Source organism: Dermochelys coriacea, chromosome 12, assembly GCF_009764565.3.
Source record: "Dermochelys coriacea isolate rDerCor1 chromosome 12, rDerCor1.pri.v4, whole genome shotgun sequence".
NCBI lineage: Eukaryota > Metazoa > Chordata > Testudines > Dermochelyidae > Dermochelys > Dermochelys coriacea.
The window spans coordinates 34870971-34884941 of record NC_050079.1 but is presented as its reverse complement, the minus strand read 5'-3'; the positions used below and the strand labels follow the sequence as shown (position 1 = coordinate 34884941).

At 38.4% G+C, this 13971-nt stretch overlaps 1 protein-coding gene across 2 annotated transcripts in view; it reads right to left on the bottom strand.

The window, feature by feature from the left end:
• Positions 1–13971, bottom strand: part of CDH13 (cadherin 13) — a 781695-nt gene that overhangs the window by 28180 nt on the left and 739544 nt on the right. For both annotated transcript variants that reach the window (XM_038368674.2, XM_038368676.2), the window contains one exon: positions 1352–1585. In XM_038368674.2, the coding sequence (XP_038224602.1) occupies positions 1352–1585 (234 nt within the window). The remainder of the gene's footprint in view (positions 1–1351; positions 1586–13971) is intronic.

Sequence of the window (13971 nt, the reverse complement as noted above, 5' to 3'; positions counted from 1 at the left end):
CCATAAAAAAATGGATTTTCAACAGTTTATTTAGTTTAAAACTATGATTTGTCCAGCTGAAGCTTAACTGTTGTAACTTATCAATACTCTATGTGACCTGGTTTGTGGCACAGTTACTGTATAGCTCTATTGAATCATTGGGATGTTTCCTATAAGCATATGTTGGTTGAGTTTAATAGCAAGACAGTTAGGAAGCAAGCAGGAAGACCACACAACAGCTCCACATAAGCAACCTGATAAACACATCAGCAGGCATGAAGAGACAATGACTGAACCATTAGTTGTGCAGATTAGTTGCTTGCAGGCTCCACCCAAGTTACAGGACTTGTTTTGCCAGTGATGGAAGCCAATAGTCCAAAAGGATTTTAAAAGGCAGTTGAGAGGTGGGGGCAGTTGTCAGGGAGCGGTTCCTTGAGAACAGATAGCCACAAACAATCCGCTAGGAGATCTGAAGAAGCTAGGCCTTCTCCCAGGGGGATGGTAAGCCTTGGGTAAGACAGACATACATGTAGACCTCTTATTGTTTTAAAATCCTTCTTCTCTTATGTTACACTTTGTTTCAGCTATATTAACCACTGGCCACAGGCTCCCAAAGAGCGGAACCACAGGTATCCAAGCCCATTGGAACCTGCTGGAGGTAAGGCTGAGACTTGCTGTAAGAGTGGGAGAATTGCGGGATTCCACCCTGGAAAGATAAGGGCACAAAGCCTACCACTTGCTGAGCTTCATTTAGACAGGCCAGGGAAGGGGTCAGAGGAGCAGCTAGTCTGTAACCATGAAGGCCTACTACCTAAAATAATAGCACTTAAGGAGCTCAGAGGAGCACACAGGGAGGTCAATGGGGGGATTCCCTCATCCTACTTAACTGATTTTCTAAAAAAGAGCTATGGGGAAGTAGACAGTAGGCAAGTCCATGGCTCTGTACATCCTAAGCAGTGGCCAATGGAGTTGCCCATTGGTATGCAGGGGAGTATGCTGAAACCTCTTATGGTGTACTGAGCCAAAGGCAATTGGGCTCTGAGTGCTCCCCACCGGGGTGGAGATGGGCAGGAGGGAAAAGGAATGGCCCCACACCACCCATTGCAATGGGTTGTGCATTAAGAGTCACTGCAGTTTGTCGTTCTGGGCTTTGGATCAGGCCTTAAAGACACAATCTACTCGTAAGTGATCTGTTCTAATCATCCAAAGCGCACAGGAGTACATGAGTGATAGTACACCTATCACATTATTATGCTCTTTGATCTCAGATAGAACTTATAGCAAGAAGGTTCAGAAGGGCAGTTAGGAAGAGGAAGAGGGAGAGACAGTCTGAAAGAATGAAGGTATAAGAAAAACAAATTAAAAGACTTACTGTTGATCTTGGTGATTTTCCACACTTTATCTGGGCCAGACTGTTTACTCAGTTCAAACTTGAATGGATCCGTGTTAGGGTGAAGGTCCTTATCCGATGCCCCCAAGACCACAACCCTGAGATCTTTTGCGTCATCACAGACTTTTGCCAATGTTGGATAAATGGCAGGGGCATTGTCATTGACGTCTTCCAGAGTTATCTGTAAAGTTCCCGTGCCAGATGCAGGAGGGTTGCCTAAGTGACAAACAAGCAAGTATTTATAAGCTTGAACTTTCGTAATATATGCTAGCCTCTAACAGGCACCCCTGGATGCTCGCAAAAGGAGATCAGCGTCATTGACACAGTGCCCACTGCTTACCATCACAGGATGACCTTTGCCATTTTTTTTAAACTCAAGGATTACTTTTGCAAAGTTTTGATTTAGACACTATATTTTCCAAAATCCAGTAAGTATGATTCTCTAAAGTAAAGAGAGGAAGTGAGCTATAGCTCACAAAAGCTTATGCTCAAATAAATTTGTTAGTCTCTAAGGTGCCACAAGTACTTCTTTTCTTTTTTACAGTAAAGAGAGTAAATCTAAGCAAACCTCTGTTCAGGACGACTCTGTGTAGTACAAAGTGGGGTCGAAATTATAGTAGAGTCCAAGTCTAAGTCTAGGGAGCAATTTGCTGTACACAAACAGTAAGAGATAGTCCCTGCCCCAGAGAGAGTAGACTCTAAATAAACACGACCCTTAAAGAATGAGAGGAGAAATGAAGTCATGGAAAAGTAATCTGCCCAAGGTCACACATTAGGTCAGTGCACAAGGTGGGAATAGCACCGAGGTCTCCTGAAACCCTAGTCACTGGACGACTTTGGTTAATTTAATGGAGCTTAAATCTGCCAGATTGAAAGTTTGGGAGAATGAGCTCTTTTATTTGTTCAGAGGTGTACAGAATGAGCAATGGAAGTTCAAACTTCCACAAATTATCTGCATGAGCCTTGACCTAGAGGAATCAACTTCAGGGGAGGGAGTGTTGTTTATTCAACATACCACCCGTACAAGCTTTAGCCTCTATTCTGTGACTGATGTACCACTTATGGTGATGGAAGCGTTTGCAATGTAGACATCTGCTCCCTGGGATCAAGACTGAGCACACCACCTCATTTTACAGAGGCCAATGGATAGCTGACAGATGATAATATGTTTCAGTCACTACTGATTCTGTGCCAAAGCTGAACCAGAGACTTACTGTTCTGGTTAAAAGTTCAATATCTCCATACCAACCCTTTTGCCATCCAGTTCTCCATGATAGCTGGTCACAAAGGTTTTTAAAAGTACATCTCTTCTTTCATAGGCTGTATACCTAATAATAATTTCTCAATCTAAAGGAAACACTTCTTGAGATCCAGGTTTTCTTGTTCATATCACAGATCTACCATCCCCTTAGTAGCAAAAATCTGAGATTCCTAAAGTCCATTCATCTCAGAACTCTCTGAATATAAAAAGGAAGCAAAGGGGGTATGTTTAGCCTCTGAACTGCTAGTGTGGTTCAGCAGGAAAAGTTTTACTCTAATGTATAATTAATCTGCATACAATAGCTCAATCAACTTGGGAATCACTGATAGCTTGTGACACTGCATTCTAAGGAAGAAAGTATTCACCCAATAGTCTGGATCTGACAGAATTGTAACTGTAACATAATGTGATTAGTCGTTATAATGACAAATGTTACTAATAGTGACACTTCATCTGTTTCAGACACATAAATGCATAACAAAGGCAGAATTTTCATAGTTCCCTTAGGTTTCTCTTCCTCACTCTTTTGTCATGACGAGGGTTAGGGCTGAGTTCTTTTTAATTAAAAAGAAATTGTTTTTCACTTTTTATTGGACTAATTGAATTTGCAGAAATATTCCAATACATTTTTTGTTCTTGATATATTATTAAGTAAAGTCATATGGCAGAATGGATGAAAAGACATTTGAGTATTTGAAATATGATCGTAAAAGTCAGGCTTTCATGCACTTAATTAAACTGCTGTCTTTAATTTTGAATGCATTATTTCCACACAGGACTGATAATGTCTTGTGCATTGCCCTGCTTATCTTCCTCTGAAGTCAGTAATATTAAAATCTTCTTTTTGAAATTAAGAACCCAACAGCATTATGACTATACTGTTAATTGTTGAATGCAGATATGGCCACATTTGCTCTGTTTTGCTAGTTCTTCACTATCTTCCTATGGCTTATGGATCAGTCAACAATACACACAAAAAGAGAAAAAGAAAATTGCTTCTGTCCATTTCAATGATTTATTCTCAGACTGTTTTACTTGTAACTACTGCCCACAAAATGTTTTGCTGATTTATAAAGACTTTCGAAAGAAGAATAGGCAAATGTCAAGGTCAGAAATTGAAGCTTGTTAACAAGCATGCCATAAAAATGCAACAAAAAGCGAGTCAAAATAAAATGGCTACAACACATCCACTGGAAATGAACAGCTTTTATAAATTTGATACTATTATGCCTTGGAAATAAGAACCATTCAAAACACCATGATCTTTATTTGGCAATGAATTTGAACTAAAAGTCTCTCACTTGCATATTTTAATTCTAAAATAAGCCTTCCCTCAATCTGTATTGTAAAATGTTGTAGCTGGAGGAAGAATTAATGCGTTAAACAGATTATAAAAGGCCAGTCCTACAAACCCTGGGGCAAGATTAGAAAAGCTCAGCTTCCATTTAGGCACCTAAATGAAGTAGCCTGTCCCACTGGGTGCTGAAAGCTTTGAACCTTTAGGTGTCTGATTGGGAGTTGTTGACTACAGAGATTTTTGGACAATCCTGCTCTGAATCACACAAGCTATATAACTGAACGTAATGGCACTATTCCATAAGTAATGGCTACTACTGTGTGTAAGAATTTGTGGACTGGGCTACAAAAGTTAGTTTAATTGTTTATGAAAGTGAAGAGAATTAGGGACATTACTAATTTAAGGCCAAATCTTGAAGCCCTCATGAGTGATCTTCAATGAGACTAATGATTATCCAAACTGAGTAAGGTTTGCGGGACTGGACCCTTCATTGGTAATAATATAAAGGTTTAGGAGAATATCAGATCATGCAGCAATGGGAAGTGTATGATGTACATTAGAACCAATAATGTCTTCATATCCTAACATTAGTTTACATTAGAAGATTCTGACAGCAGTTGTCACTGAAGCAATAGCTACTGCTGTTGTTGTGAGATGCATCAGTCAGAAAATGGAATAGGTTGGGTAGTTATGTATCATACCTTGAGGAATAGATAATATAATGTATGACTAGGTCCCCTGCCTGAGAGCTAGAGCCTACAATGAAAGGGGCTATTACAACAAGCAAATAGTGTAAAAAGGTATTCTTAAAGAAAATAAGTGATTTGAAAATGAACAGTCAGGGAATATGTTTTTTGGATCTATTTTTTGCTCTATATTGTTACTGTATTGTAACTTAATACCATGCAGTATCATTTTAGTGCTTCTAGTCTAAAGCTGATTTTAAAAAAGTTATATTCAGCTACAGAAACCTTTTAAGTTAAAACTCAGCAAATAAGAGTTTAGGTTTTAAACATGTAGGCATGAATTTGGAATCTGGCTTCCAATTTTAAAGCCAGTCAAGTAGTTGGATACCTACCCGACATCAGGTATGCCTGATACAAAATCATGAACATAGAATGGGAAGACATTTTTAATATCAGGTCATATATAAAATGACACATTCGCCCCCAGCCACTATCTTCAGATTGCTGGATAGCTGACCAATGTATTAATAAGAATGCAGAGTATTTTTAAAAAAGTTATTTTAGGGAAAACCTGGTCTCTGATTGGCTGAAGTACACAATAGCTCAGCTTACAAAACCATTGTGATGGCAGCAGGGAATAAATAACGATATTGTCAGCAACCGTCATTCAACTGTGCTAACATCCATCAAAAATAGTAAATCTACATAAACAATTTTCTCTAATTGGAATGATGTTATTGTAATGCACCATTGTCACATGATCAGCATCTCCTGCTTGGAAGACAAATGTTTTGGTTTGGCTTCTGTATTTATGTAGCAGCAGGGGATCATTATCCCAGGATGAGATTCTATTCTTTTCATGGAATCATTTAAAGGGATACTGACAGAATAGAAATCTTATCATAAAATAAAATTCCTTTACTATCAATAAACCAAAAGGATTTTAAAATTCCAGTGTATTTTTTCACACTTCTGCCTTTATTTTACTTGGGTTCATTTGGCATGAAATCAGCAAGACAGTTTCAGTTTCTTGTTGTTTGCGTTCTGCTGTCTCTGGGCTTCCAGCATGGCAGGGCTATGCTCAGATCAGTAAGAGCAGATGTTTGTTTGAAATGTCATAAAAATTAATAAAACCATTTTGACTCCGATTTGGATTTGGATTCTGTTATCCTCACACTTATTCACTTAAAAAAACAACAACAAAGCCTAAGTCTGGGACATAAGCACACTATATGGGATTTTCAAAAGTGCCTAAGACAGTTAGAAGCCCATCTCCCACTTAAAGTCAATGAGAATGAAGTACCTAATTCCCTAAGGAACTCTAGCCCAGACCCTCAAAGATATTTAGACATCTTTGAGCATCTGGACCCCGATGTCTGTATGAGAGCTAGGGCTGATTTATGGTTCTATATACTAAGTATAATGGCTGCCATTACCAGAGGGTTACATAAGCATGTGAAATTCTGTTTCTTATAGTTTCAACTTCAAACTTGTGACATTGTCCGTGTTCATTTTGAATTTTGGGGTTTGTTTCAAGCACAGACTAAAAGAAACCCCAAGGAACATACTACTGTGTCTGTGCTAAGCCTGTAGTTTTTAGGTCTCTGAAAGTGTCTGCACCAATGGCTGGAGGTGGACCAAGCCCTGCAGGTATGACAGAACCCATAAAGACTCGATTGCACGAAGACTTTCCCATTAAAATTTTCCACTATTGCTGGCACTAGTTGAGGTCCACTTGTAGCAACAGTGGGAGAACAGGTTTAGGCAAAGTCCTATTGACTTTTTAATTTCCATGATGTCTAGACCTGATAAGAATAGGGCTGGACAACATGGTGGTCAAAAAGCCTGTAGCCATCTGAAGCCCTGCCTACCACAGAATTGGCAGCCGTGCTCTTAGCAATGAACCTGAGCCAATGGTTCACTGATGGAGCATTTTCAACCAAAAGGAAAATACTTCATAATACTTTACTCTCTTTCTTCCAGACATCTCTTCCCCACCATTTGATAAGCCCCGGGACAAGCCCAAGGCAGCTGAGAGCTGCAGAGAAGAGTTTCCAGATCTGCCAAATTTTCACAAGCATACTCAGAGCTTTGTAAATAAACAAATTTGAAATTTAAACTTAAGGCAAAGTTGGAGTAAGCGTGAAGTTCAATATGCATCTCTTATAGGCTGGTTTCAGAGTAGCAGCCATGTTAGTCTGTATTCGCAAAAAGAAAAGGAGTACTTGTGGCACCTTAGAGACTAACAAATTTATTAGAGCATAAGCTTTCGTGAGCTACAGCATCAAATGCATCCGATGAAGTGAGCTGTAGCTCACGAAAGCTTATGCTCTAATAAATTTGTTAGTCTCTAAGGTGCCACAAGTACTCCTTTTCTTCTTATAGGCTGGGCTCTCTGGCTGGACTACATCTCCCATGAGAAACAGTCTCCCCTTTGCCCAGGTGGTCTGGTTCATCATGGGAGTCACTTGTTTGTAGTGCATCGTGGGAGATATAGCTCAGACAGGGATCCTGGCCCAAATGGGCAAATGGGAGCCTCAGGTACCCGAACTACAAATCCCATGAGGCAATGTACCACTATAGGAAAATGCAGCTTAATCTTGTACAGACTTGAAATGAAACACTTCAGAATCAATTTTTTCAGAACTTTTTACTCCAAGAAAAATTAAAATATTTTATTTTTTGTCCCAATTTGGGATGAAAACAAATGTTGAAATTTCAGAATTTCCCATGGTTTGGAAATTCAAATATTTTCTCAGCTCCAGTGTAACCAAATGAGACAAAAAGCAGGAAATTCAAAGTTATGGCTGAGAATGTGTTCTTTGCTAATTTGATATTGTCAGCTTAACTTTGATTTTACTGAGTTTTGACAGTTTTTAACACACTTTGAATGCAATTTAAATGCATTTTTTCCTGTTTGGAATTAGGCATTTACACAATGTTTTTAACTAGAGGATTTCAAAGCACTTTACTAAACTAACCAAACCAGTTTGGACAAAAGAAGAACCTTTGCTCAGTTAACAAAGTGAATCAAACACAAACATTATTTTTTGTATTTCTGAAAACCAATGGGGGAAAAATAGAAAGAAGGAAACTAAATACATTTTATGTCATGCTGTATGGGCATTGGGCCAGATCCCAGGTGGTGTAACCATCAGTGGGATTGATATACAGGATATGGCCCAGAGAGTCTATATGTTAGACAATAGTGTTGTGAATTAAAAGTGGAAAGATTTAAAAAATTAAATAAAAGGGAAATATGTATATTTTTCAATACTTGATATCATAGGAGAGGAGCAAGTTGTGCAGTGAAGACAATGGTACAATGCAAAAGGTATTTGACCATGTTACCATAGGCTTTGAAAGTTGGATGCAGCTGTAAATAATATAATTTGTTTAGTGGGATAGCTGAGGAACAAAGAACAAAGAAATCAAGACATAACCAATTTAACGAGGAAGATACCAGACACACAAATCAGAAAATGTTAAGACTGGGAGACAAGTTAATTAATGAGACTGCATATTTTTGATTAAATTTAAAAACTTGTGTCATTAAAGCACCAAATATATCAAATTTTCATTATTACAGACATACATTTTATAGTCTACATTTTTGTCATTATAGGTACATTTTTCTAAGTCCCTTCAAAAAACAATTTCTTATCAGTGACAATTAGAAAAAAAGAGAACTTTATTGCTGAATTATATTTCAAGCCCATCTCAGACCTGGTGCTCTGGAACTGCTTATCAAATTCACTGTCAGAAACATACAGCTAAGGGTAGCCTAGAATTCCTCCTTACCTATAAGGGGTTCAGAAACTCAAATAGCCTGGTTGGCACCTGACCAACAGGACCAATGGGGAAAGAAGATACTTTCAAATCTTGGGAAGGGGAAAGGTTTTGTTTGTGCTCTTTGTTTTGTGTGTGGGGGGGTTCTCTCTTGGGACTGAGAGGGGCCAAACAGAAATCCATCTTCTCCAACCCATCCCAATCCAAGTCTCCAGTATTGTATGTTTATGACATTCCCAAAGAAGAAACTTCAGCCACTTTGGAGGATCTGACTATTATACAGGTCTCTAAGCCATAGTGTTGCCTGAAGCCAGAACCAAATCAGGAACAACAGAGCAGAAAGAGTCTCACATCACACTGACGTTACAAATGGTAAAAAGACTTGTGAAGTTATTTCTTTTGATTGCATTATGTTTACAGGCCTATCAAGTGAATCCATTAGCTATGTCCTTTTGTGCCACCATGCAGAAATTACAAAGTCATTTAATTCTTAGGACAAAATTCTCTCCTCCCATCGCAATCAGTGAGAGCTAACACAGATTTTCTTTCAAGCCAACAGGCTTAATACTCAGCCCCTCATTTAAGTTTCACCAACAATGATTTCTTTCTCAGAAATTAGAGTATTTCTATCACTTCCTTAAAAAAGTCTTTTTCACCCACAGTTTGCTTTAAACTATCAACACAAGGCCAAATTCTGGACTCTGTTGCACTAATTTAATGCTGCTATAATTCTACTGAAGTCAACACTTGTACTGATGTAAAACCAGAGTTTTGTAAACCCCCCAGTGTTTGTTCACTTATAATAGTAAGAATTAACATTCTTCACATGTAAGCAGTAAAAACTGTAGTGATTTTGGAGTCAATAATTCTCAGGACAATTAACTTTCCATCACCCTGTCATGAATAAAAGCTGAAGTATACCTCTTTAAACATCTATGGATGAGATTCTTATCTCAGTTATATCAGCGTAACTGAAGGCAGTAGGGTTACTTGGATTTACACCCAAGTAACTCAGGCATGGTCTCCCCTAGGAGGGTGGGGAAGATCGATCTAAGTTATGCAACTTCAGCTATGTGAATAACATAGCTGAAGTCTACGTACTTAGATCTACTCAGCACAGTGTCTTCACTATGGTGAGTCGACTGCTGACGCTCCCGTCAACTCCACCTGCTCCTCTCGCTCCGGTGGAGTACCGGAGTCGACGGGAGAGCACTCGGCGGTCGATTAGATGCGATAAATTGACTAGACACAATAAATCGACCCCCGCTGGATCTATTGCTGCCTGCCGATCCGGCGGACAGTATAGACATACCCCAAGAGTACAAGATAAGCCTGAGTTGGGCTCTTTGACTTTAGGATTTGACTTGGACTTTTCACCAACTCACTTGTGTATTCTTAGCTTCAGCATTGCCTGAAAGGGAGGGTTTTGGAAGGGCTTACAAGCTCCACAATATAAGCTCCGTGGATTGCTTTAATATATTCCTCTTGTTGCACTTAATATTTTCAAGAAGGGAAGAGAAGAGAAGAATGAAAGGAACACTTCAAAAGTCCCAGAAGTGTTCGGTGTGAGCCACACAGTCACACAGTGTAACCTTTGGATGGGCTAAGTAGCACATTTTCTCTGAAAATAGGATACTGCAAATTCTGTTTTTGAAAATAACATTTGGAAACCTGCTGTAGGACTAAATGACTTTGAAAGTTTATGGCAAACATTCTAACTTTCCTCTTGCAAAATTCTTTACCTGCCTCTCTCATCAATATTCGATGAAACCCTGCATGATACGAACAAGAGATTCTCTGCAAGCTGTTTCTCTAAACAGGAAATGTGTGCAGGTCAGGTGGTTTGGCACTGACCTACCTGTTCTGCAGGCACGAATCCAGTTCACGGGCAAATTCTGTTATTGCCATATGTGGGCTCATATCTACAAATAACCCACTGAAGCCAAGAGGACCTTCTGAGAAGCAACTCTTCACAAATAAAGGTATCAAATCTGGCCACATTGGAAAATCTGGCCCATAAATGCAATCCTCTGTCATTTTGCAAAGAATAGCTCCCAAGGTCTCAATGAACAAGAATTAATTTTTTGTTTTTTTGTTACATTTCTCTGGTACACAGATATCTTCTTTCATGATGTATGGAAATAAACAGCCCATAAAAGTTATAATCCTTTATTCATTCCAATATTCTATGCAAATCATATTTTTGAGTAATTATATTTCAGAAGAGCAAAGTTCTGTCAGCATATCAAGTTGCTATTGACATATGCATCCGTCTTAAATATTGTTTTCAGCAATTTAATTTCTTTTTCTAATCACCAGTTCATGGTGACAAATTTAAACAATATTTTGTGTGCAATTTATATTTTATTGAAATTTAAAATGGCAAGAAAAGGACAAGTATTCAATTTATTTTCTCTTCTCAGTTAATATAGCAATTAAGATAAGAGGTGTAAAACTGGCTTAATTGGGTTGCCATAGCAACTAATAGTCTTATTTCTTCCAAAATAGCATGTTTTAGGTGGAATCAATTGATGGTAATTTAATTATATACATCATGAAGCAAGAAGACAGATTAAGATACATGTAAAGAGAAATTTTAATTGCAAATTGTTATGCATCCCTTTGTTACTCCAGTTTTTCCTCTCTTCTGGTTGCTGTCTGTTTCTGTTCATCATCAGACACAATACTGAATAATCATTTTTCTTTTTAATGAATGGGAATATTGGCCATCTGCATGTATTTTGGGGTTCATTCAATCTGGCCACTGTAAACACTGAAAAGGTTGTAATTAAAACCTTCTTCATCATTTCTTATTGATTTTAGTTTGGAATGTTCCATGGAGAAATTGAAACTGTGCCATTCAGCTGACCTGTATATACATAGAATCATAGAAATGTAGGGCTGGAAGGGATGTCAAAAGATCATCAACTTCAATCCCAAGCACTGAGGCAGGACTTAGATCATCTCTGACAGGTGTTTGTCCAACCTGTTCTTAAAAACCTCCATCGATGGAAATTTCACAACCTCCCTTGGAAGCCTATTCCAGAGTTTAACTATCCTTATAATTAAGAAGCTTTTCCTAATATCTAACTTAAATCTCCCTTGCTGCAGATTACTTCTTATCCTACTTTCAGTGGACACAGAGAACAATTGATCACCGTCTGCTTTATAAGAGCCCTTCACAGATCTGAAGACTGTTCTCAGGTCCACCCTCAGTTTTCTTTTCTCAAGAGAACACATGCCCAGCTTTTTTAACCTTTCCTCACAGGTCAGGGTATCTAAACCATTCATCATTTTTGTTGCTTTCCTCTGGACTCTCCCAAATTTGTCCATATCTTGCCTAAAGTGTGGTGCCCAGAATCGGACCCAGTGTTCCAGCTGATGCCTCATCAGTGTCAATTCAAATGGGACAATTACCTCATGTGATTTACATATGACACTCTTGTTAATACACCCCAGAATTATATTAGCCAGTTTCACAACTGCATCACATTATTGACTCATATTCAATTTGCAATCCACTAGAGCCTCTAGAACTCTTTCAGCAGTACTACCACCTCGCCATTTATTCACTGCTTTGTAGCTGTGCATTTGATTTTTCCTTCCTAAGCATACATAGTACCTTGCACTTAGTTGTTTTGAATTTCATCTTGTTGATTTTAGATCAATTCTCCAATTTGTTAAGGTCATTTTGAATTCTAATCCTGTCCTCCAAAGTGCTTTCAATCCATCCAAGAATATTCTCCACTCCATTATCCAAGTCATTAATGAAAATATTGAATAGTACTGGACCCAAGCCTGACCTCTGCGGGACCCCACTAGACTCACCCTCTCAGTATGACAGTGAACTATTGATAATAACTCTTTGAATATGGTCTTTCAACCAGCTGTGCACCTTACAGCAGTTTCATGTAGACCACATTTCCCTAATTTTCTCATGAGAATGTCACGGTGGGACTGCATCAAAAGTCTTAATAAAATCAAGAAATGTTTTGTTTATTGCATCCCCCTATCTATGGCCAGTAATCCTGTCAAAGAAGAAAATTAGGTACACTTGGAATGATTTATTTTTGATAAATTGTTGCAGGCTATTCCTTATATTATCCTCTACAAATTGATTGTTCAATAATTTGTTCCAGTATCTTCCCAGGTATCAAATAATTCCCTGCTATAATTCCCTGGGTCCTCTTTGTTCCCCTTTTTAAAGATAGATACTATGTTTGCCCTTCTCCTGTCTTCTGGGACCTCATCAATCCTCCAGAGTTCTCAAAGATAATTGCTAATAGTTCTGCGATTGTTTCAACTAATTCCTTAAGTACCCAAGGATGAATTTTATCAGGCCCTTCCAACTTGAATACTTCTACATTATCTAAATATCCTTTAACCTGTTCTTTCCCCATTGTGTCTTGTATTTCTTTGTTAATATTAAATTGTGTTGAATATTTGGTCACCATTAACCTTTTTAGTGAAGACTGAAGGAAATAGGCATTAAACCTCAGCCATCTTGATGTCATCAGTTATTAGCTCTCCTTCCCCACTAATTAGAGGACCCACATTTTCTTTGTCTTTCTTGTCTCCTAATGTATTTCTAGAACCACTAATTATTGCCCTTTATATCTCTGGCTAGATGTAACTCACTTTGTGCCTTACCCTTTCTGGTTTTGTCCCAACATGCTTGTGCTCCTCTTTTGTGCTCCTCCTTCATAGTTCATCCACACGTCCACTTTTTGTAGGGTTCCTTTTTGATTTGGAGGCCATTAAAAAGCTCCTGATGCAGCCATATTGGCCACTTACTATTCTTCCTGTCTTGCCTTCACATCGGGACAGTTTGCAATTGTGCCTTTAACATTGTGGCCTTGAGAAACAGTCAACTTTCCTGAACTCCCTTTTTCCTTAGATGTTCTTTCTATCAGACCTTACCTCTACCAGTCCTCCGAGTTTGTTGAAGTGTGCATTTTTTGAAGTACATTTTCCAAATTTCTGGTGCTTTTATGCCTTCTTTTCCTTAGAATCATGAAATCTATCATTTCATGGTCACTTTCACCCAAATTGCCTTCCACCTTCTGATTTGCTACCAATTCCTCTATCTTGGTCAGAATCAAGTCTAAAATGACTGCCCTGGTTACTTCCTTCACCTTCTGAAATGAACAGTTGTCCCCAACAATTCCAAGAACTTAGTGGATATTTTATGTTTTCCCATATTATTTTTCCAATAGATGTCTAGTTAAAGCTTCTTGTTACTTCTATTTCTTTTGTTTTGGATATTTCTGTTATTTGTTCTAGAAATGCCTCATCCACCTCCTCTTCCTGATTTCATGTTCTAGACATCACTCCTGGTTTTTTACCCCTTTTATTTTTACCCAGGGACTTTCAACTGGTTTGCCTCTTCAGCACTTCCTGGACCTCAGAACAAGTGGATAAATTCTTGATGTCTAATGCAACAACTCAATTTTTAGCCTGCCTCGTCTTCCTGAACAAGCTGCACATGTCTATACCAATATTCCAGTCACAAGACTTATCCCATCAAGTCTCTGTGATGCCAATTAAATCATAATTTAGCTTATGTACT